The 22,094-nt window shown below is 38.9% G+C and overlaps 3 protein-coding genes across 9 annotated transcripts; 1 reads left to right on the top strand and 2 right to left on the bottom strand.

The window, feature by feature from the left end:
- Positions 1 to 6: 6 nt before the first annotated feature.
- On the bottom strand, positions 7 to 942 carry LOC122294599 (probable cellulose synthase A catalytic subunit 8 [UDP-forming]; the record flags this gene model as incomplete). Its single annotated transcript, XM_043103488.1, has 4 exons — positions 937 to 942; positions 708 to 845; positions 288 to 413; positions 7 to 199 (listed from the first exon to the last, which is right to left on the bottom strand). Coding segments are annotated over exons 1-4 (463 nt in total), but the record flags the coding sequence as incomplete, so codon positions are not given.
- Positions 943 to 1,048: 106 nt separating this feature from the next.
- LOC122294731 (cellulose synthase A catalytic subunit 3 [UDP-forming]-like) lies at positions 1,049 to 4,825 on the bottom strand (the record flags this gene model as incomplete). 3 transcript variants are annotated; one of them, XM_043103654.1, is given in 8 exon segments in its annotated part: positions 1,049 to 1,282; positions 1,560 to 1,826; positions 2,136 to 2,334; positions 2,434 to 2,548; positions 2,668 to 2,897; positions 3,340 to 3,535; positions 4,004 to 4,169; positions 4,486 to 4,825. In XM_043103654.1, coding segments are annotated over 7 exon segments (1,265 nt in total), but the record flags the coding sequence as incomplete, so codon positions are not given.
- A 2,892-nt stretch (positions 4,826 to 7,717) lies between these two features.
- On the top strand, positions 7,718 to 21,311 carry LOC122294294 (protein FRA10AC1). Of its 5 annotated transcripts, none has more exons than XM_043102910.1 (12): positions 7,722 to 7,903; positions 8,029 to 8,096; positions 9,311 to 9,392; positions 10,020 to 10,103; positions 10,189 to 10,228; positions 11,485 to 11,530; positions 11,619 to 11,677; positions 18,606 to 18,673; positions 19,573 to 19,656; positions 19,737 to 19,801; positions 20,601 to 20,723; positions 20,832 to 21,311. In XM_043102910.1, the coding sequence occupies exons 1-11, from the start codon at positions 7,848 to 7,850 to the stop codon at positions 20,684 to 20,686; spliced, it is 738 nt and encodes a 245-aa protein (XP_042958844.1). In that variant the 5' UTR covers positions 7,722 to 7,847; the 3' UTR covers positions 20,687 to 20,723; positions 20,832 to 21,311. The 5 variants fall into 5 exon arrangements, with proteins under 5 accessions (XP_042958846.1, XP_042958844.1, XP_042958845.1 ...); XM_043102911.1 differs by having other exon boundaries at positions 20,942 to 21,311; XM_043102908.1 differs by having other exon boundaries at positions 7,724 to 7,903; positions 20,827 to 21,311.
- Positions 21,312 to 22,094: the final 783 nt, after the last annotated feature.

Consider the following 22,094-nt stretch of genomic DNA (forward strand, 5'->3'; position numbering starts at 1 on the left):
TATTACGGTTGGCATATCGATCATTCCTGTCAATACCATCAAATCTCTGAGGAAACTGAACATAGCAAACATGTTTCCCAAGGTTTGGATCCATGAGGAAGCACATAGCTTCCCTCAAGGCCTTGCTGTTGTTTACGTAGTGATCACAATCAAGATTCAACAAGAAAGGCCCATTGGTAAGGACTGCTGATACTCGAACCTGCAAGAGAGTGTTGGCCACCAAAGATAAGATACTTCTGGACATCAAAAGAATGAAGAACTCCAATTGCATATTGTTAATTACTCACAAGTGCATTCATGGCACCAGCCTTCTTGTGATGTTGAAAACCAGGACGCTTTTCACGAGAAACATAGACTAAACGTGGCAGCTCATTGCCCTCAGAATCAAGCCCCCCACTTTGGCCCAAGAAGACCTTCACAAAGTAACCAAATGATACTTATACAAGAGAGCAGAGATACTAGAATCCACTTTAGAACCCAATGTATCAGAACACTAATTGGAAAGGGGGAGGGGTTGGGAAACAAACTTAATGAGGATAACTTAAATTGTATACAAAGAGAGAAGGTTCTCAGCAGTAACTGTCACTATTCCAACACCATTGTCATATATAGATTATTTTTATGAACTTTAAAAACAGATTGAAATCTAACCAGCTAACTAACAGTGTTCAGCATAAACAGATCTACCAATGTGACGGAAAAGATACCTGGATCATTCCTGGATGGTCTCTGACATTGTTTCCAGGCCATGGTGTACCATCTTGCATAATCCATCCTTCTTCAGGAATTTTTTGTGCCTTGGCAACAAGCCCATTAACACGGACTTTAAATTCTTCGTATTCTCTCTGCAATATGACATGAACAAGTAACATAAGGACACCTTGGGGGGGTGGGGGGAATGGCGCAGCAAGGTACATTGGTATGGTAAAACCTTACCTTCATAGCTCTACGATCTTTGACAAAGGATGTTTGAACCTTGTCTTTCAAGTAGTCAATCTTCTGTGCAAAGTAAAATTCTGGGGCTCGAGGCTCAATGCTATATTTCTTGCAGAAAGGAACCCATTTCCTTGCAAATTCTGATGTTTCAGACAAAGCTTCAAATGTTAACATAGCAGCTCCATCATCAGATACATAGCAAGAGACCTTATCAACTGGGTAGTCAACAGCAAGAATGGATAGCACAGTATTGGCAGTCACAAGAGGAGGTTCCTTCAATGGGTCAACAGTACTGACAAATATATCAACTGCAGCTAACTGTGACGGTTCTCCCTCTTGGTCATATCTGTAATTCATATAAATATGGAAAATGTTTTTGGTCAGTGATCGAAAATTTACTGAAAAATTCAAAGCATTTAATTTTTTTTTCTTGATAAGTAATAAGACAATTCAAAACAGATAACTCAAGTACACAGGATGGATACTAGAGAAATTTGGACTCAAAATTATATAAGAGGAAGAATAAAACTGAAATGACACAGCTACTGGAGAGTCCGAGACACATGAATGCAGATCTGATCACCAAGTATGATAGCTGAGAGTAGGCTGAAAGATATTCTTACCTCAGAGAAAGCCTGTCAAGATATGTTTCACGGTTTACAGGCAGCCATTTAGGGAACTGATCCAATATCCAGGATATCGCAAACCAAATCTCACAAATCACAGATATTAACCACAGAGCATAGGCATTCCGCACAGGATTGGTGATTCGATAGTGCAGGAAAATGCAGAGAATAATGAGCCGCAGAACAATGACCATCCTATAAGGGTTTATTCTAGAAGATGGAATAGAAACCTTTCTTGAGAGAGGTTGCCGAGCTTCATCATTCCTGCAAAACAAAACATAAGGGACGTCAAATCAATTGCAGCTCTTCTGTGGAATTTAACATGTGATAATCTTAGAAATCAAACTTGGGAAAATTGACTGAGCACCTATACTTGCTTTACACTCAGAACTCAATTTGCAAGCATTGCTAAAATGTAATAACTACTATTGGCAAGTAAATATGAAGTAAAGTTTGTACCATCAAGAAAGCAAACTAGTAAGTCTTAAGCTTCTATTCCAGAGAGTAAAGCCTCAACTAAAAATACAAAAATAGCAGCCAAAGATTCACAAGTTCAATCAAGAGGGAACCCACAGTAAAGAGTCATCCACAAGCACATCAGTGCTGGCATCAATATCTCCAGCCCCCCTTTCAGAATTGGCTTGGCCAGTGCTCATTGGAACAACATTCTTTTCCTGCTTCATTTTCCATCCATCAACTCTCTCTTTCCAGGCTACATTACCTAAGCCTGGTGAACCAAATTCCCTTGCTGGATCCACAATCCTAATATTAGCTGCAGAAAAAGTATAACCAACACCGACATATCAATATCTGATATCAACACATAAACAAAGTATAGAGTTCATATCGCATGTGAAGGTGAGACACATACGTGACTGATTAACATCAGATGCATAAGGAAGAGGATGCACACACTTTCCACCACCAACTCCAGGAGAAGCCATAGAAAGACGTTCGGGTGATGCAGCAGACAATTCTCCAGAAACCTGGAAGTTAGTAATTGCCAAAAGCTTACTTCCACTTCAAAAGTCATCCCCCCCCCCCCCCCAAAAAAAAAAAAAACAGAAGAAAATAGCATGTCAGAAGTTCGTTTTTTTTTTGTTACCTCCGTTCCGTTAGTGAGCAGAGGGAAGTGGTTGTGAGAAACCTCTTTACCATAAGTGGGAGCCCCAACATCCTCCCCACGTCCATATGTCATATGCCAGCTCAGCATGCGCTCAGCAATCTTCTGCTTTTGGTTTTGATCTTCTGAAGTGTAATTGAAGTCACTACCATCATCAGCATCAGTATCAGCATCAGCATTCTCTCCTCCATCCCCGATGATTGCAGGGCTTCCTGGAATTGGCAACACAAAGAGAAACAATATACAGTCAGAAAATTGTGATAAAAAATTAAAAAAACCCACAGCTTTACCAGCAATACCGGACAAACTGTAGAAAGAAGTTCAGAGATGACAGTATGAGCATACCACAAACATATACTATCAGAGTTGACAAAACATGTTTTCTCATTTTACACCATTCAATAAATTTATCATTTTTTCTTTCATCTTTGCAGTTTCCACAATGTTCATCGACAATATCACAGACTCGTGAATGAGACACGTAACAAGTTGGTTGCAGTTGACCTTGTTGGGGGAAAGAGAATATGGATATTCTAAAATAAGTCGACTTTCTATACTGATCCAAAAAATAAATAAAAACAACTTTCTTGCAATCATGTTTTTCCCATGTGTCCTAGTGTGGCAGACTTTCCAGTTAGATAACAACTGACTTACCTTTATGCCTCTTATATCGGGTTTTGCATTGAGGGCAAGACTGATTCCCATCCTTCCTCTCATACTCATAGCAAGGCCTACATACAGGAAAAGCGCAAACATCGCAGGCAATGAATGGTTCACCATCTATAGTCTTCCCAACATTATCACCGCAAATCTGGCAGACCTGCCCACCCAGATTCTTTGTGGCCTTTGCCTGAGGCATATTCAGCAAATTTAAGTACTGATAACATCAATTTGAATCAAGCAACAGAACAATCTAAACTAAGCTAATGTACCTAGAGTTATTCTTTTTTTGGATAAGTAAATCTAGCCACAGTCTATGGAAAATTAAAATCAAAGGAGAACAAGAAAAACAGCGAAGGTGAAAGTTCGATCTCTGCCGATCTGGCTGCTGAAAAAAGGTAGAGGGCGGAAAGAAAGAAACTAGAGAATCTTATTTTATTTCTTTCATCGCATGGGACCTGAGATAACCACAATTACCACTCATCTGAACATAATGTAACTAGTGGACTAAGATAAGGACAATATGTTTTATTCTGATAATCAAAATAATACCGGGAATTTAACTGTGAACACGCTTAACCTTTGCCTTGACTCAGTTTTCTCATCAACCAAACAATGGGCAGATTACAAGCTAAAACTGAAGCTTTCCGACACTCACCCCAATTTCTCCTTCTGATTCCATTGGAACCCGCTTCTCTTAGCCCAGGTCGGTACAATGGATCAATATGGTAAATCAGTCTCAACAGGATCTACTCATGCCTCAAAGCTCTATGATTAAAAAACAAGCCTTTTATCAAATGAAAGCCAGATCTCCATAGAAGTACCTGAAAATAATTAAAAGAATCAGTTTATTTCCTTCAACAGTGATCAATAGCTCCTGTAAATGAAAATTTGTAAATTTACATGTTCTATTTGGTAGCTGAGAAAACATACGAAAAGAAAAACTAGCCAGTAAAATTACAATCTTGGAGGAGTTTGCAGTGTTTATGAACTGAGCTATTAAAATCACTTCGCTATGCAACTCTTCCTTGGTTTTCTCAACACCCAGAATCATAATTCTAACGCAATTTTTCAGAAGAAACGCAGCTCTCGTTTCTCACTTTGCACAGCAACGAAACACATCCCACTGGCGGCACTTACCTAAAAGACGCAATCTTTGTGCGAAAAACAACTCGATCAGTTGGATTTCCAAGGACCCAATTAACTTCTCCGGAAAATTCACCAGAATCTCCTACAGATCCCGTACCAAGAATCCACAGAGAGAGAGAGAGAGAGAGAGAGAGAGAGAGATAATCGAAGTGGGGGAGACAGATCGAATGACCCAAGCGGACGAGCAATGCAAAGTAAAGCCCAGCTCTGTCTCTCGCTGTCTCGCTGAGTCTTAAACGAAGCGTGTGCGGCTGTTGATGATTGTAGAGATATAATTCCCGTGGAAATGGCTTAGAGGAAACGAAAGGGACAGCAACCACGAGCCTAAGAGTTACTCCACCGACAGTCTAAATATTCCGTGCGTGTGCGTGATCTAGTGTGATCTGATCACAGTAATCACATAGTCCAATCATTTCATTTGTATTGGTTTTATCAAAGAAAAAATGTTATTCGGATAATAAATAACTTGTTACTCATTTAAAAACTTAAGAATGATATATTTATTAATTACTGATAACTTCATGATCTTATTATATAATTCAATATTTCTCAATTTCAAAATTTTTTATAGAAGTGATATTTTGTATTAATATCGGGAAAAATTGCTTGAACCTGATTCCATTCTGCATTTTGTCTTGTATGATTAAAGACAGCGTTCAATTATCGATAAATAGATTTCAAAGCAAATGTAAGTGTTGATTAGTTTGGATATAGCCCTGAATATGAAATAACTTCCAATTCAATGAACCTCTGATTAAAAGTTATAAAATAAAAAAAATAAAAAATAAAAAACAGAGAGAGAGATTGGTGGTTTATCTCTTAAATTCCCAATGAGTTATATAAGCTAAACCAGCATGTTCTATTGAACCATATAATATATGCAGTTCCTCCTTTGACTCATTTCTCATCTTGATTATATATATATACATATATACATATATATATATATCCTCTGGGTTCAGCTCCCTCTTGATAGAAGTGTCGGCATTTGTATTTTTTCACCCTTTTAAAATATGCAGAAATGATTGTCGCATTTAGATGGTCCTGTAACAACAGCAGCCTCATAATTTTGTGACAAATAATGGATGCTCCAACCACATGATTTGCCAATCATAAAATCAGATACTTTGAAGTTAATTATCTGACCAACCATGACAACTAGACTAAGATGTCCATTCTTTCTCAATCTTTACAGCTAAAATTGTCCCAAAAGAGGAACACCAATTGCCTTGATGGGATTAGTCTTTGCTCAGAGGCATGATTAAAAAAAAAAAAAAAAAAGGCGAGGGCTTATGCCTTTTAAAGCTGTATCTGTAGGATGAGAAGAAATTTATAGAGAAACAATATAGGTATGAGAGGCTTCGACAGTGAGAGACTGGATGCGTCTCATCTCCAAACTGCTTCTATCTAAAATGATTATCGTTCCTGCACACATACAATTAACACACATGCACGACAAAAGTACTGTTTATATTTAGATAGGACTACAGCCATGGCAAAAATATTTGATTTGGATTTTTTTTTTAAATAAATAAATAAATAAGCCATTTTCAATCTATTCAGAATCATGTTTGCTTTAAAGTCAGGAAAGGAAAACTCTTTTTTTTTTTTTTTGGCAAAACTATTTTACATGCTTTTTCTTTTTCAAAAATTAAAGGAGATTGCAGGTGATATAAAAAAGAGAAATGCTGGTTGCACACGCCGTTGGGGACACGGCGCGTACACGGGTCTCACGTGGACATTAATGAAACAGTGCGCAGCAGGTATTCCTATTGTCTTCAATAGACCTTCGTAAAATCGACAGCCCCTTGCCTTCAGAATTGGTTCTGAAGTTCTTTCCCCCTTCAGATGAGAAGTTCTTTTGGTGAAGTATGTTACAGGCAACCGCTTCAAAATCCCTCTCTCTCTCTCTCTCTCTCTCTCTCTCTCTCTCTCTCTCTCTCTCTCTCTCTCTCTCTCTCTCTCTCTCTCTCTCTCTCTCTCTCTCTCTCTCTCTCTCTATGTTAGCTCGATTAACCTTCTCTAATAAGACGCACTTCTCTAATAGGAGGCATGTATACGCTCCGATCAAGGAATGCTTTTTGTAAGTCTTTAAGCTCTAACAAGTGTAAACATTATTGGGGTTTTATATTTTAATTCACTTTCTATTCGTAATTTTTGGAAGTTTGATTTCGAGGACAAAGGACACAATTTTGGGTTATGTCAACATTGGGTGACGATGGTCGACGACCCATATGCCAGAAAATCTCTCTCTGTGGTCTGCAAGCAATGGCTGAGGGTGGAGGGTCTTACCCGTTTATCCACAAAGGTTCTAGACCTCGATTCCTTTCGGGGTTTCTTACCAAGATTCCCAAATTTAGTTAACTTCGAATGTTCACGACGGATCACTGATGACAACCTTAGATTCTTGGCCCAAACATTTCCCAAAATCGAGGCCCTCAACCTTAATTTGAAACTCCTTCGGGAAAATTCTAATGAGTTTGATCAACCCTGCGATGATGTTGGCGACGATGGTATATGTGCTTTAGCAATCGAATGTCGCAAGTTGTCGAAAGTTTTGCTATGCAGGAGGACGAATATTGGGGATGTTGGAGTTGTTTCGCTGATTAACTTGGCATCAACTTTGACGAACTTGGATTTGGGTTGGTGCAATTTGATTACGAATTAAGCTCTTGCAGCGATTGGGGAGGCAAGTTCTATCACTAATTTGAATTTGGAAGGGTGTTCTTTAATTACAGATGGTTGGGTAACTTCTTTAGCAACAATGGCTTTGTCGAGGTCTTTGAACAAGGGCGTTTATACGGATGGGAAAAGGAAATGCCGATCTTGAGGGGGGAGGAACAAATCTGATAGAAGACCCAACATTCAAAAGCGTTTATACACACATTTCATCTGGAATTTGAAGAAAGAAATAAGAAGAGGAAGAATAAATACTACCTGCACAATGTAGTGGCTTTGGATTCGACGCCGACAGGAGTGTAGTTGCTGGGCAGGAGAACTGGTTTGTTCGGAATCGTTTTCTACCGATTTGGGTTACGAAATGGGTTTCACGCCTTGCCGCTGAAATGGGTTTCGTTCATAACGCTGTTTGTCTGGTTTTTGTTTTTTTTTTTTTAAATATATCGACTGACGTGACATTAAGCCACGTCAGCGATTCTGCAACAGATAACTAACGGCGGGTATCTGTAGCAGTTCTCTATGAAAAATAAGCGTTATATAAATTTAGGAAAGCTTATTTATTTATCACACACAGTACTTGGTTTGAACAACGGTCGAGGGCACAACAGAAGTTAGAAACTTAGAACCAGTTGAACGGCGAAAGGCGATCGAAGGGAAGAGTAGAGGAGAACCAGATGGCGTCGTTCCGATCACTGAGATCCGAAATCTTCGACCGAGAAGAGCGAAAACAGTAAGTCCACCCCCCCCCCCCCCCCCGGCGGCGAAAAAAGCCAATTCTCTTTCCTTTTTTCCCTTAAATTTCCCCACACTGTTCGATTTGCTGCTGACTAACTGCAAAACCCTAATCTTTTACAGGCAGTACCAGGCTCACATTCGCGGCCTCAACGCGTACGACCGCCACAAGAAGTTTCTCCATGATTACGGCTCGTCTCTCTTTCTCTGACTATTTCTGTGTCTGTGTATTTGAATCGTTTTTTAAGCACCCTTCGAATTTGTACTGCGCAAATATATATATATATATTGAAGCATGAATTTTAGGAGCAGAATTTGGATTGATTTCGTGCATTTAATTAGAAAATTCCCATGTTTTGCATAAAATGGCACTTTTGAGTCGTTGACTTCATTTATTTGCGAATAATATCTTGTATTCAGGAATATATATGAGCTCTGGAAGACTGATTTATCTAACTAGATTCGATAAATAAGCATTAGTTTTGTTCCCATTAGTTGGGGAATAGGTTGTGATTGAAATGGACACATGAGATGGATGCAAATGACGAGCATTTTGTTTGTTGGTTCCTCTTGTCCTAAAGCAATAAGGGTGATGAACAATCCTCTCCACTAAGGAGGAAGGGGGCTACAATCATCCATATATTCTTTGTAGACAGAATTATCTAGTAGTTGCTATTTTTGATATTGAAGTGATCAGACATATTACGAGGGAGGTAGGAAATGTAGCTATTTTTCAAATGTATTGTGAGGGAGCTCATACTCAATGTTTTTGCAGCATTTTGATACGTATTTAGAAATATTACGTATGTACGCCTCGTGCACGTGCTTCCATGCCAATTTGTTGTGGATTTATTTAACTCAATCAGAATCATCTTTTATGAGATTCTACATTTCACAAAATAATTATGAGATTCTATTTATGAATAAGTACTTAACTTTCTATTTAGTCTTTTTTTTTTTTTTTTGGAGTTGTCAATGTTCATATGCCACAAGCAATGCATTCGCTTTGCTCATTGTGAGCAGGATGATTTATACAATTATGGTGCTTTAGTTTTTTATTTAGCAAATGTTGCTGATTTATACTTCACATCAAGTGTCTATACTTTTCATTTTCTTTGCTTTTAAATTTCATCATTCGATGAACCTATTACTGGATGTAGTGCTGCATTGAGTTATAATACTTTGTTGTGAACCCTTCTCTGTATCACATATACATCTCGTTATTGTTTTCAACGTTCAATAAGAAATTTTTTTTTGCATCAGTCCTTTAAGTTTTCGATTGAAACTTAAAAAAATAGTCTTTTGAGTTTTAATGGAAAGCTGAGCGCAGTTTGCTTTTTTTTTTAAAACATAATGGTAGTTATGGTTAATGCATATTCATTAAGATTCTTGTTTTGGGTTGCAGTTGGATTTTACGGGAAAGAAAAAGCCACACATGTAAAGTTGCCTGTTAAAACTGATCAAGACACCCTAAGAGAGGGATATCGGTATGTCCTCTTGTGTTACTCTCTACAAGTTCGCAATTGGCTGCACGTCTGTATTACACCCCTTTGGCTTATATTATGTGATGTGTTGTTTTCTATATTTATTACTCAATTTCAGATATTTTCCATTTGTATTTGATGGAAAACCTTCTGGTTTTTGGTTGGATCATTTTGAATTTCATTTAATCAAGTTGATTACTGTTCCACTAGGCAGCCTTTGAGTATCTTATGGAATTTCATCTTCCTCTTTGCACTTAGACGCAACCCCTACTTACTAGCTCATGGGAAAGTCTGGTGGCTGCATTGTACTTTACTTTCATGGAGGAAACATGCTTATTAAATACCAGATGATATTAATTACAAACAATTATGTTTTCTGTTACTCATAAAAAAAAAAAAAAACTGTTTTTCTATTTTCGTAAGTGCAAAAAAGAAATATGGACTTTTATTTTCTTATGAGATACAAAAGAGAATGAAAGAATGCAGCAGTGTTTCCTTTGGCTATTTTAGTTTTATATCATTTTATTTTTATTTTATTTTCCCATTTCAGAGGTAGTCTCCCCAATATACTTTTGTGAAATTCTCTTCCTTCAATCTAAGACTTCGATTTTCTTTTCACCCATTGATTAGGTTTATACGTACTGAGGAAGATGATATGGATCCTTCTTGGGAGCAAAGGCTGGTGAAGCGTTATTATGAAAAGCTTTTTAAAGAGTATCCTTCTAGAGAAGATATTACTTCAAAGTTGTGAAATTGTTTCAGATATGTTTCCTTGTTCATTGCCTTAAACTTGCCGAAGATATTGCATAGCTGACATGTCACACTACAAAAGTGGCAAGGTGATTGCTTATTCAGCACATATTTATAATCTCAGTTTCTTTTAAGATATGAACCTAACAGTAATGATTTTAATTTAGTCCTTTGAAAATGCTTCCTTTACCTGCATATGAAGGCAAGCTTGTCTTCTGATGAGTTTTCCAGTGAAATAAACAAAGTTATTGAGAGAATGTGTGAAGTAGATCGCATTCTGCTCTTCTCTTGTTTTATTTTTGATTCCTCTGTATCTTCCATTCCTTTCATTTTGGTTTCTGTCATTTTGTTCTGTAAGCTGTTCTAAATTTGCAGGAAATCTGGTTTTGGGTCTATGGTACTATTTAGCATTTTGGTTTGGGGAAGTTTTTGTTTTTTTAACTACTTTAGTTTGAGAATTGTCAGTGCTTCTTTTACAATATTCTGCTAAAGAAACCCCTCGGGGCTGGCTCAAGTGGTAAAGGCCTTGGTTTTGGCAGTATGCTCCCTGCAGGTCTAAGGTTCAAATCCTCTTTGGTGCAAATAAGTTTGGGGCCATCGGATTAGGGGAACTTCCCATTGAATTACCTGAGGTGCACTTGCGGGAAACTTCTTGCGAGGGCCTGTGCACCCCTGGGATTAGTTGTGACTTTGTTCTCGGACACCTGGTGCCAATAAAAAAATATTCTACTAAAGATACTCGCTAAAATCTATTGCAGGAAGTTAGTCAGAAAACAGAACATGTTCAAGAAAGATGGATTTTAGATTCCTTCTCATTTCTTATAAATGGCTTGATAGGAGACTGATAAATTGAGTTTCGGGGGTTCTTGTGAATGTGAAGAGGTTTTTTCTTATTTTTTTTTTTTGATATGGGGATTTGGGGAGGGGATCGAACCCCAGACCTCACTTTTGGAGGTGGGGCTTCATGCCATCAGGCCGTTGGCCTTTGGCAAGGTTTTTTCTTATTTTTTAAATAGGTAAATTAAAATAATGGGATCTAAGGGGATGTGAACGTGAAGAGGTTTTAAGAGGGGTCCTTTTACTGATAAAAAAAGGAAGTCCTTTTACATGGGAGAGTATTTGGGGGTTGGAAGCCTCTAAAAGATAAACTTTGCTGACATAATGGAGTTGTTTAATTGGTTAATCGATTCTGATAAATGAGAGTCCAATTGAAATTTCATGCTTAAGGGGAAGAGAATGAATGCTACATGTTTTTTATAGCTTCTGTGTTGTGCTGTATTGATTGTCTTGTAGTACTTGCATTACATCTAAAATTTTACTCTAATATATAAAAGTTTCTTTATAGATTGGTCTGAGGTGGAGGACAGAAAAGGAAGTCATGTCTGGGAAAGGTAATATCATTCTCCTCATTAATTATTTTAATACCATTGTTGAGAATTGTTTTGAGTTTAGAATCGACTTGTCACCCTTTTTTGTCAGGGCAGTTTATATGTGGTAACAAACATTGTGACGAGAAAGATGGCTTGGCAAGTTATGAGGCACGTGTTTCTATAAACGTCATTGATCTCTTAAGCATTTTAATTTTTTTTTTATTTTTTATTTTTGGTTTATAATGTTTCATCTAAACGACATTGGGGAAATTTTATATATACAATCTTTAATATATTGCGTTGGTAAAAAAAAAAAAAATTAGCTTTTCAGTATCTGGAAGAGTACACTTAGCTTTTTCTCTCCGTACACTTTTCTCTTGATGATGGTTAGCTTGCAGCCAGTTTTCTTGCGTTAGTTTGGGTGGTTAGCTACGGTCCTCACGACGGTTGTATTGGTTTTCTGTGAACATCATGTATTCGTGTAAGGAATTAGTTATAGATTCTAAATGTTTCACTCTGGTTAAGGAGGGGGGCGGAGTGGTGATCACGGAAAGGACATGGAAGTTGATGTCTAAGGTAGTCCTGGGACCTTCAGCAGTAAAATGGCTGGCTAACGCCATGGATGGGTGCACAAAGGAAGATAAAAATGATTTTTACACCACCATAAGGGAAGGCAGCAGTAGCTTTATTGCTCAACGGTGTTCAAATGCAAGAGGCCGATATCTGGCTGTGGTGGAATATGGAGCGGGAGGGAGGAGAAAGTTCATTTTCGTCCCTGAGGAAGTGGGTTATGGTTGGAGTAAGATGGGGGAGGCGCTGTGGGAGCGTTCCGATGAAAAGAGGAAGGATGGTAGGCTGATCAGGAAATTATCCAATGCAAACCCACAGTCTTACAGGGAGGCGTTGATGGTGGTGCAGCCGAAGGTGGCTCGGTTTGAAGGTGAAGGTAGGCTCATACAAGTTGGTGAGGCTACGGGACAGGTACCTGTCAGAGAGGCATGCCCTGTTCAGGGGCAGGTAGGCAATAGTCAAGTAAGAGACGTGATTGACGGGGAGATGCTGAAACTCCTTTGGGAAGCTAAATCGCAGATAAGTGATCTGCAGCTGAAGATAGAGCATTTAATAAGGAAAGAGTGGGGCCGGGCCTATAAGGGATCGGGAATGGGCCTGGAAGGGGGGGTGGATGAGGCCTTTAAGGAGAAGCCCGTTGTTGAGGCTTTACCCAATAAAGGGAAAGACCCAGGGCCATCCCATGGGCCGAAAGACCCAAAGGCTTGGAGGATCCGAAACAGGCAGATCCATCCGAAACAGGCAGATCCATCGGATCCCAAGAAGCCGTCGATAACCCAGGTCCAGGTTGAACAGATATCGACGGCGAAGCATTCTCCGGTGGCACAGACTACGCCGGCGACGGTAGAGGAGCAGATTTTGCCGTCGCGGATGGAGGAAAACGTCGGGGTTCAGTCTCCGATGGCTTTTTTTCAGGAATTTGTCGCACAGAACCAATCGAAAATAAATGGGGTGATTTTATCTTCCCAAGTTCAGGTCCCTGGTGTAGTTTATGAATCATCTGGATACTTTTTTAGAGTTTGGGACGGAAAAAGTGCAGGAGCCCGTGAAGTTTAATGAAGAAAACCAACGCTCGGGAGCTTCCTTACCTGTTGTGAACAAACAGAACCCATCGACCAGACAAATAGAGGTTTTGGGATCTGGTAGCAGTGATCTGGTGATGGTTCCTGACACTCAAGAAGAAAATCACCTCTCGGATGGGATGGAGATAATGGAGACAGTGCTGGAATGGGAAGGGACAAATCAGTTTGAGGGGTATGGTGAAAGGAATCCGTTTCCTTTAGACTGTTTGCTACCCAATGAAGGTGAGATGTCGGATTGGGTGTTTAATAAGGTAAAGGATATTCAACATATTGTGGGTATGAAGTGTGTGGGGTATGAAGAACAGTTTATGGCTCTCCTCACAGCCATTGAGGTGGGTCACTCGCAATCTAAGAATAAGGGTGATAAGAAACGTAGGGAGCTCAAGAGATTGAATTGGTCATTGAATGAGGGAAGTTCAAGTTGTGAAAGGGCCAAAGGGAAGGGTACGTGTATTTCTTTATGAAGCCAAAAATTGTTTCTTGGAATGTGCGGGGGCTGAACGAGAGTAATAAGCGAGCAAGAATAAAAAACTTGCTTCGAGATTGGCGGGCTGATATTGTTTGTTTACAAGAAACTAAATTGAAATTGGTGACTAGAAATATTGTGAGAAGTGTTTGGCATTGTCCTTATGTAGATTGGGTTTATCTGGCGTCGAATGGGGCTTCGGGTGGTATTCTTGTGATGTGGGACAAAAGGGTAGTGGTAAAGATGGAGGAGTTCGTAGGGGATTACACACACGGTGGCATGTTCTTTTAAGATGGTAGAAGACAACTTTTTGTGGGCTTTTGCAGGAATTTATGGACCGAATGTAGACAACAACAGACATCGTTTATGGGAAGAACTTGCGGGTGTACACAGCTGGTGGGAACTTCCTATGTGCATAGGAGGGGATTTTAACATTATAAGGTTCCCTAGTGAAAGATCTGGTGATAGTCGCCTACGATCAGCCATGACAGAATTCTCCGACTGCATTTTTGACTTGAATATGGTGGATCTTCCACTCATGGGGGGTCGTTTTACTTGGTCTAATAGTCAGACGTGGTCCCGGCTGGATAGATTTTTAATATCGCCGGATTGGGAATGCCATTATCCGGAGGTATGTCAGAGGAGATTACCGCGACTATGCTCAGATCATTTCCCAATTTTGTTGGATGGAGGAGGCATTCGTAGTGGGCGTAATTATTTTAAGTTTGAAAACATGTGGCTGAAAAGTGAGGGCTTTGTGGACAGGGTAAGGAATTGGTGGTCTTCTTATCAATTTAATGGTACTCCCTCTCATATTCTTGCAGGCAAACTTAAGGCGCTTAAGGAGGACTTAAAACTTTGGAACACACAAAGTTTTGGAGATGTAGGGGAACAAAAGAAAAATAAGATGGAGGAGTTACAGGTTCTAGAAAGGCTCAATGAAGTTAGATTACTTACTGCAGAGGAAGTGTCTAGAAAGGCAATGCTGACCGCCGATCTGGAAAGGGTATTATCACTTGAGGAGATCTCTTGGGGGCAGAAGTCAAGAGAATTGTGGCTGAAAGAAGGGGACCGAAATACAAAATTCTTCCATAGAGTGGCAAATTCTCATAGGAGGAATAATACCATTGAGATGCTGAGAATCAATGGTAGTGAATGTACGGAGGTTCCTGTGATCCGGGAGCACGTGCTGAATTTTTTTGAACAGCTATTTACAGAAAGAGAGGGATGGAGGCCAAAACTGGATGGACTTGAATTTGATTTGATTGAACCACAGACCGCATCAGGGTTGGAAAGAGCTTTTGAGGAAGAGGAGGTGTATGAAGTGATTAGACGAATGAGGAAAGATAAAGCACCAGGACCAGACGGATTTTCGATGGGATTCTTCCAAACTTGTTGGGAGGTGGTAAAAGAGGATATTTTGAATGTCTTTCAGGAACTTTTCTTGTTTGGGAAATTTGAGAAAAGCCTGAATGCGACCTTTATCGCCTTAATACCGAAGAAGACTGGGGCTTCGGAAGTGAAGGACTTTAGGCCTGTTAGTCTCATCAATGGGATTTATAAAATTATCTCAAAGGTGCTAGCTAACAGATTGGGTGTAGCCATCGGCAAGATAATTTCAAAGCCACAAAATGCCTTTGTTAGGGGTCGTCAAATTCTAGATTCGGTCCTAATAGCCAATGAATGCCTAGATAGTAGATTAAAGTCTGGTATTGCAGGGATCACTTGTAAGCTAGACATAGAAAAGGCATATGATCACGTAAATTGAGATTTCCTCATTTATCTAATAAAGAGGTGTGGCTTTGGGGAACAATGGTGTAGGTGGATTAGATGGTGTATTTCAACAACAAGATTTTCAGTGTTGATCAATGGCAGTCCAGAAGGTTTCTTTAACAGTTCGAGGGGTCTAAGACAGGGAGATCCTTTATCCCCATTTCTTTTTGTCATCATCATGGAGGCTCTGAGTAGGATGCTAATGGCGTTAGTTACCAATGGTCTACTGGCTGGATTTTCAGTGGGTGATCTGAACAGGGGCCAAATCTCAATTTCCCACTTACTTTTTGCAGATGACACTTTAATATTTTGTGAGGCTGAAAAAGAACAACTAAGGACATTGAAAGCACTTCTGTTATGCTTCGAAGCAGCGTCAGGTTTGAGGGTGAACTTTGATAAATCAGAGTTAGTTCCTGTTGGGAATGTCAGTAGCATTAGTCAGTTGGCTAGTACGTTGGGATGTAAGGTCGCTGCTCTCCCTATGACCTATTTGGGCCTACCTTTGGGGGCGCCTTCACGAGCTGTTTCTATTTGGGATCCAGTGATGGAGAAGATAGAGCGAAGATTGGCTGGATGGAAGAGATTGTATTTGTCGAAAGGAGGCCGTGTGACTCTAATTAAGAGTACTCTTTTTAACTTACCTACTTATTTTCTATCTCTTTTCCCTATTCCAATTTCCGTGGCGGCACGAATAGAAAGATTGTATCGTGATTTCCTTTGGAGTGGGATGGGAGATGAATTCAAGTTTCACTTAATCAGTTGGGATAAGGTATGCAGACCAATTTCTTCAGGTGGGTTAGGGATAAAGAACTTAAGAAAATTCAATCGGGCACTACTCGGGAAATGGTTATGGAGATACAATAGAGAACCGGAAGCATTATGGAAATTAGTAGTCGAGAGTAAACATGGCAGCTTATGGGGGGGATGGTGCACTAGAGAGGGGCCTGGGCCTTATGGGGTGGGGATTTGGAAGCATATAAGAAGAGGGTGGGGGTTGTTTGTCAACCATACGAAACTATTGGTGGGGGAGGGCACACGTATAAAATTTTGGAGAGATATCTGGTGTGGGGAGGAGGCTTTGAAGGATTCCTTCCCGTTGGTTTTTCGAGTGGCTTGTGATCCAGAAGCTTCGGTGGCAGATCTTTTAGTTCGTTCAGGGGATCAAGTCCATTGGAACGTCTCTTTCTGTAGAACAGCACATGATTGGGAAGTAAATAGCTTCACAGAGTTTTTCAGCCTAGTGTACTCTATGAAGATGAATGGAAGACATGAAGATAAGCTATGGTGGAAACCGGTGGGTAAGGGTACTTTCTCAGTCCGCTCTTATTATAAGGCCCTTACAAATATACCAAATTCTCCTTTCCCATGGAAAAGCTTGTGGAGGAATGAGGCGCCTTCCAAGTCACTTTTCTTCACCTGGACAGCAGCGTTGGGAAAGATCTTGACTACCGATAATTTGCGTAAGCGTCGGATCATCATCACTGATTGGTGTTGTATGTGTAAGAAAACTGGAGAGACAGTGAACCATCTCCTGCTTCATTGTGAGTCAGCTAGAGCTTTGTGGTGTGAAGTTTTCAGTCGAGTAGGGTTAAGTTGGGTAATGCCGGAGTCAGTGGTAGAATTATTGGCCAGTTGGGTGATGCCGGGTGGAGATTCACAAATCAAAGCGGTGTGGAAGATGATCCCTATTTGTATTATGTGGTGTATTTGGCAAGAGCGCAATGAGAGAACATTCGAAGATAAGGAGCGGACAAAAGAGGAGCTTAGTTCTATTTTTTTCAGTACTTTATTCCTGTGGACTCTAGCTATAGACTTTAATGGTTTAAATGTACATGAGTTCCTTGCAACTTCTATAGCGACCTAGATAGGTCTTATCTCTTGTATACCATCTTGTGTACTTGGGCTATGCCTTTTATTATTAATACTACCATTTTACTTATCAAAAAAATATATATATATATATTGCGTTGGTGCATGCCAATGCTGGGTAATATTTTTACAGTCGGTATGCTACTTTGAGAACCATATTGTTATGTAAGGATCATCTATTAACCAATTTCATCGAGCCACTCCCCCTCTTATTTTTCATTATTTAACCACTTTTTGGAGTTTGTCATCAGAGAAATATTTTTTTAAGCTGTATAATTTTTTTTTTTGATAAGTAATAAGATGTTTTATTTATGTAGAGATAGGCATAGCCCAGGTACACTGGAAGTATACATGTGAATACACCTATTTAGGAGAAAGCTGTATAATTGTACTCAGTGATTGTCTTGTTGATGATTCTGTTAATATGAGTACTCAATATTCCACCAACAATATGGGTGCAGTACTTAAAATTCAGACAGTGTTGTCTCTAAATAGAATGAAAGATAAAAAGATTGCATTTTTTACATGATGTCCATTGTCTTTAAATAGAATGAAAGATAAAAAGATTGCAATTGTTACTATCTGGTTTGGACATCATTACAATCTTTTGAGTAAGACTTGCTTTGTCTGTCCATTTTTTGCTCATATTCAAGATGTCATGCTTGATGTATTTAATGAACTAGGAGCGTAGGTTGAATTTTGTGAGAGGCCTCCTCATGCTTTCAGCTGTCTCAACTGTGTGTACACACACACACACACACACAAAATCAATTCTGACAGATATTCGATACCGATTTCCATGCCGAGTAATGTTTTATACCACTATTGCACTGGTTCTGGATGGTACTTGCAACACGTGAGATGGTTAAATTACATAAAGCTAATTCTTTTCATCTATGTGTGTGTCGAACCCTTGTAAACTATTTAATATTGGTTTGCATTTTTGTCTCCCTTCTTTTTTTTTTTTTTTTTTTTGTGATAAGTAAAAGTTGTTCATGTTTGAACTAATAGTGGAATATGATTGCTATTATTTTTTTCAATATATAAGCTTTAGTTCAAGGAACAGTAAATTATGCTATATTATCCTATTAGCTCTGTTCTCTATTCAAGTTCTATACCACTCTCGAAGATAACAAGAGGGCGTTGCCAGAGTCAGAAAACTCTATTCTCAGAGCTCTGTGTGATTTTGGATTTTTGTGCTTCTTCTTTGCTTTAACTAGGTGCCTTTTTATACTTCATGTGCACTTGGTTGCTTCCCTAGTGCTCTTCTAATAAAAAAATTTTGTGTTTATGTATCAAAGAAGTTTTATACCACTTCTTGGCTGTTACATTACAGGTGAACTTTTCTTACTCTGAAGCTGGAGAAAACAAACAGGCCCTTGTAAAATTGATGACTTGTGAGAGGTTAGTTGGTTTTTGCTGGTTCTATATTTATTTCTTCATCTATGTCTGAAATGGTCATGTAACTTATTTAGCTGATGTTGTTGTTCGGCAGGATCTAAAATCTCAGATGGTTGTTATAATCTATTCTGAAAATATATATTTTTTATATGAAGTTTGGCCCTTCTGGTTGTTTACTATGAATGTTTGGCATCCACATGGAGTTTATACAGATGAATGAAACATTAGTTGACTTTGTTTTCCCAATCTGTTATTGATGTTCCTGGCAGGGACATAGCAGAGTTGGACAATAATACTTATTTTAAGTTGGAAGTATGATGTACTGTTTGAAAGGATTATAGTCTATGTTAAGGGGCAAAAAGTAGTTCACCTGAGAGAAAAATAGTTGATTTAACATTTTTGTCCAATTGGTGGTTGAATTGATCAACCCTGTTTAATTTTAGGGACCTTTTTGGTTTACAAAGAAACTGGCTTAGAAACTTCTTTATTCTTTTTCGAAGTTTCTTTTGGTCGGGAGTGTCTGTCCCCCCCCCCCCCCCCCCCCCCCCCCCCCCCCTCTCCTTTTTATAGTTCTATAGGGGTATTTGAAACATTGCTTCTCATCGTAAATTCTGCCAGCAATTGACCATTATAATTGAATGGGATTTAGTATGTTTTCCCTCAAATTCAATTTCAGAATAATATACATTTTAACTGGCACAGGTAAATCGAATAACAAGTCAGATATCAGATATTACCTATCAAAAAAAGTCAGTTATCAGATATCATCTTCTGATGTTGGGTTTATTGGGTTGGACAAACACGTCTTCTTCTCTTACCAATGAATGTTTTGGTTCACTGGTTTTGAAGTTTTCATTAATATGCTCCAACACATTTTGATGTTGTCAATCACTCTCAAATAGATGCACGGAGAAGCTTCATTATAAAAGGCGGAAAGAGAAGGAGCAATCAGAGAAAAGAGAGCAAGAAAAAAATAAACGGAAGAGGTCCCAATCCAAGTCTATTGTTTGCTTTGCAGTGTATATTGTACTGAGTTACTGATTAAATTACCAGCTCCTTATTCCAGGAACCGGTCGAGAAGTGATGATGAAACGGATGTCGAGTATGAAGGGATCAAGGAGAGGAGAAAAGGTCTGGACTTGCCTCTGATTGAACTCCAATATTGCATAAGCTATGCTCATTCCCTTTTTTTTCATTGCAGTTTATTGTGCCTATTTTCAGTTCAGATTAGTGCATCTAGTTTTTATTGTTTTTTGTGGCTTAGCAATGTTTTACTTTGTGGTAGGATCATGGGATAGGTCTTGGAAATGATTGGAACTCCTATTTAATACTCTGCTTTCTGCAATTACGAATTAAACTTAGGATTGTGCGCACCAGTTCCATGTGGTTAAAGAAGGGATGTTCCAGGGGTTGTGACCATGACTAGAATTTAGGAGCTTTTGGTTTTCAAAACTTTCAACCTACTCCATCCATTTGTGGGCAAGTCACTTCTTGAATATTGTTGATTTTTAAATTAGTACAAGTTTAATTATAAATTAAATGGATCTGTGTAACAGTATAGTGATATTTGTGGTTAAAGTTTGACAATTTTTTGGAGTTGGTTACCGAGAAGGTTTTACCTATTTGCTAGGACGAACTCTATCCAAGACTTGGAGCAATTTCAGTTTGACTTTCTCTTCATGGATATGTGGATAGGGATATTCCGATATTAAATAGGGCTTCCTCCAAGTTTCACATGATGGTGTTACCTTCATTGAGCTAGCCAAGCGTCTGTTGTAACTGTGACCACTACAATAGATTGAAAGACTAGCACCTATTAATTTGGATAGAAACTTGCTCCAGCATACACATCCCTATCTTTTCTCAACAAGATCCTTGCTGGTTGTTTCTGTTTGATTGTGGCGAATTTATACTAAGTTGTTGTTTGCAGGGAAAAAGGCTTCAACTTCAACTGATGATCGTAAAATTGATGACGATGATAACTTTGATGAGTTTCTTGAGGGGATGTTTCCGTGAGGGACTAACAGCTGAATGACTGCTGCCATATTCAAAGGTATATCTTCATTGCCTATTTGGCAGTTAGAAATGGAGGAAAAGTTAAAAACATGTAACCTTGGCCGATGAAGAGTAATACATGTGTATATTTTTTTTTCCAGTTCAGTAGGGAAGGGAAGGCTAAAAGTAGACTCCATTTTCTTAATCCGGCTTTGCCCTCTTGTCCCTTCCCTCAGGGAAATGCATTCCAACTTATTTTTGTCGCATTTGGAGCAGTACCGGCGATTGTGACAGAGCGAGGGAAAAATGATGTCAGAATGATTTGTCTTTTGTTAGTGTACATGATAACAACAAACAAACAGCAGCGACAACAGTGGCAAGAGAGAAGCTTTGCTAGGCAGAAACGCTTTGATACGTTACTTAAGATTGTGACAATTGGTGGCGTGGGAATGGTAAGCATGAAGTAGCAATGTTTCCACTTGTGGTTTGTATTGTATTTTAAGATGACATGTCAGTCTGATTGAGTTTGAAGTTGGTGTATTATGAAAGGAAAAATCTAGTTGTAAGCACGAGTGTGTATTTAATATATGTACTAATTTAATGTGATTAGTAAAAAATAAATTTTATGAAAAAAAGTGTGTACGTGTGAAAATGTTTGGTTGCTTTAGGATGTGTCGGAGTTGCATTCTACTTTTGAGTATCACTTATATGATTGACTAGGAAGAGTATTACACTAATCATTGAGGCATCATTGCCATTAATGGAGACGTGTGGATTTCTGGGAGCTCTGCAAGGCATCGCAACATGGGCCATGGGGGTGGCACACATCTAGGCATGGCTGCTACAGAGGATGACGACAACCAAGAAGCCGTCTACTTATGGTGCAGTTCCGTTATCACACCGCTAAATATGAAACAGCTAAATGTAGGCGAAGAGGTGCACTGGTCCTGACCATTGTTTTTAAAATTGTACCGTATTGGCCACTGGACCGGTACAGAAATTCTATATATTTTGTACTGGTTCAAATACCGGCCGTATCGGCCGATATTTCGGTCCGTACCGGTCGGTATTTCGGTCTTTTTTTTTTGTCATTTTTTTCAAACTACAAATTTATTTTTCTACTCCCAATTTGGACTAAACTATTTATAATTTATATAGATATATGTATTTATATATAATTTATTTATATATAAATTATTATTTTGAAATATAATTAATATATATATTTATATATAATCTATTTATATATCGACTATCCCAAAACGGTATCGGTATCGAAATATTTCGTTCCAATGTCTTGGCCGATACGGCATCCAGTACGGTATTCAAAACATTGATCCTAACACGTTGTATATTAAATGAATACAATTGTCGTGGGGCTGGCAAATTGGCAATGCCATTTTCAGATCTCAAGCTAAAAACCAATTCT

The sequence above is a fragment of the Carya illinoinensis genome, chromosome 14 (assembly GCF_018687715.1).
Source record: "Carya illinoinensis cultivar Pawnee chromosome 14, C.illinoinensisPawnee_v1, whole genome shotgun sequence".
Classification (NCBI taxonomy): Eukaryota; Viridiplantae; Streptophyta; class Magnoliopsida; order Fagales; family Juglandaceae; genus Carya; species Carya illinoinensis.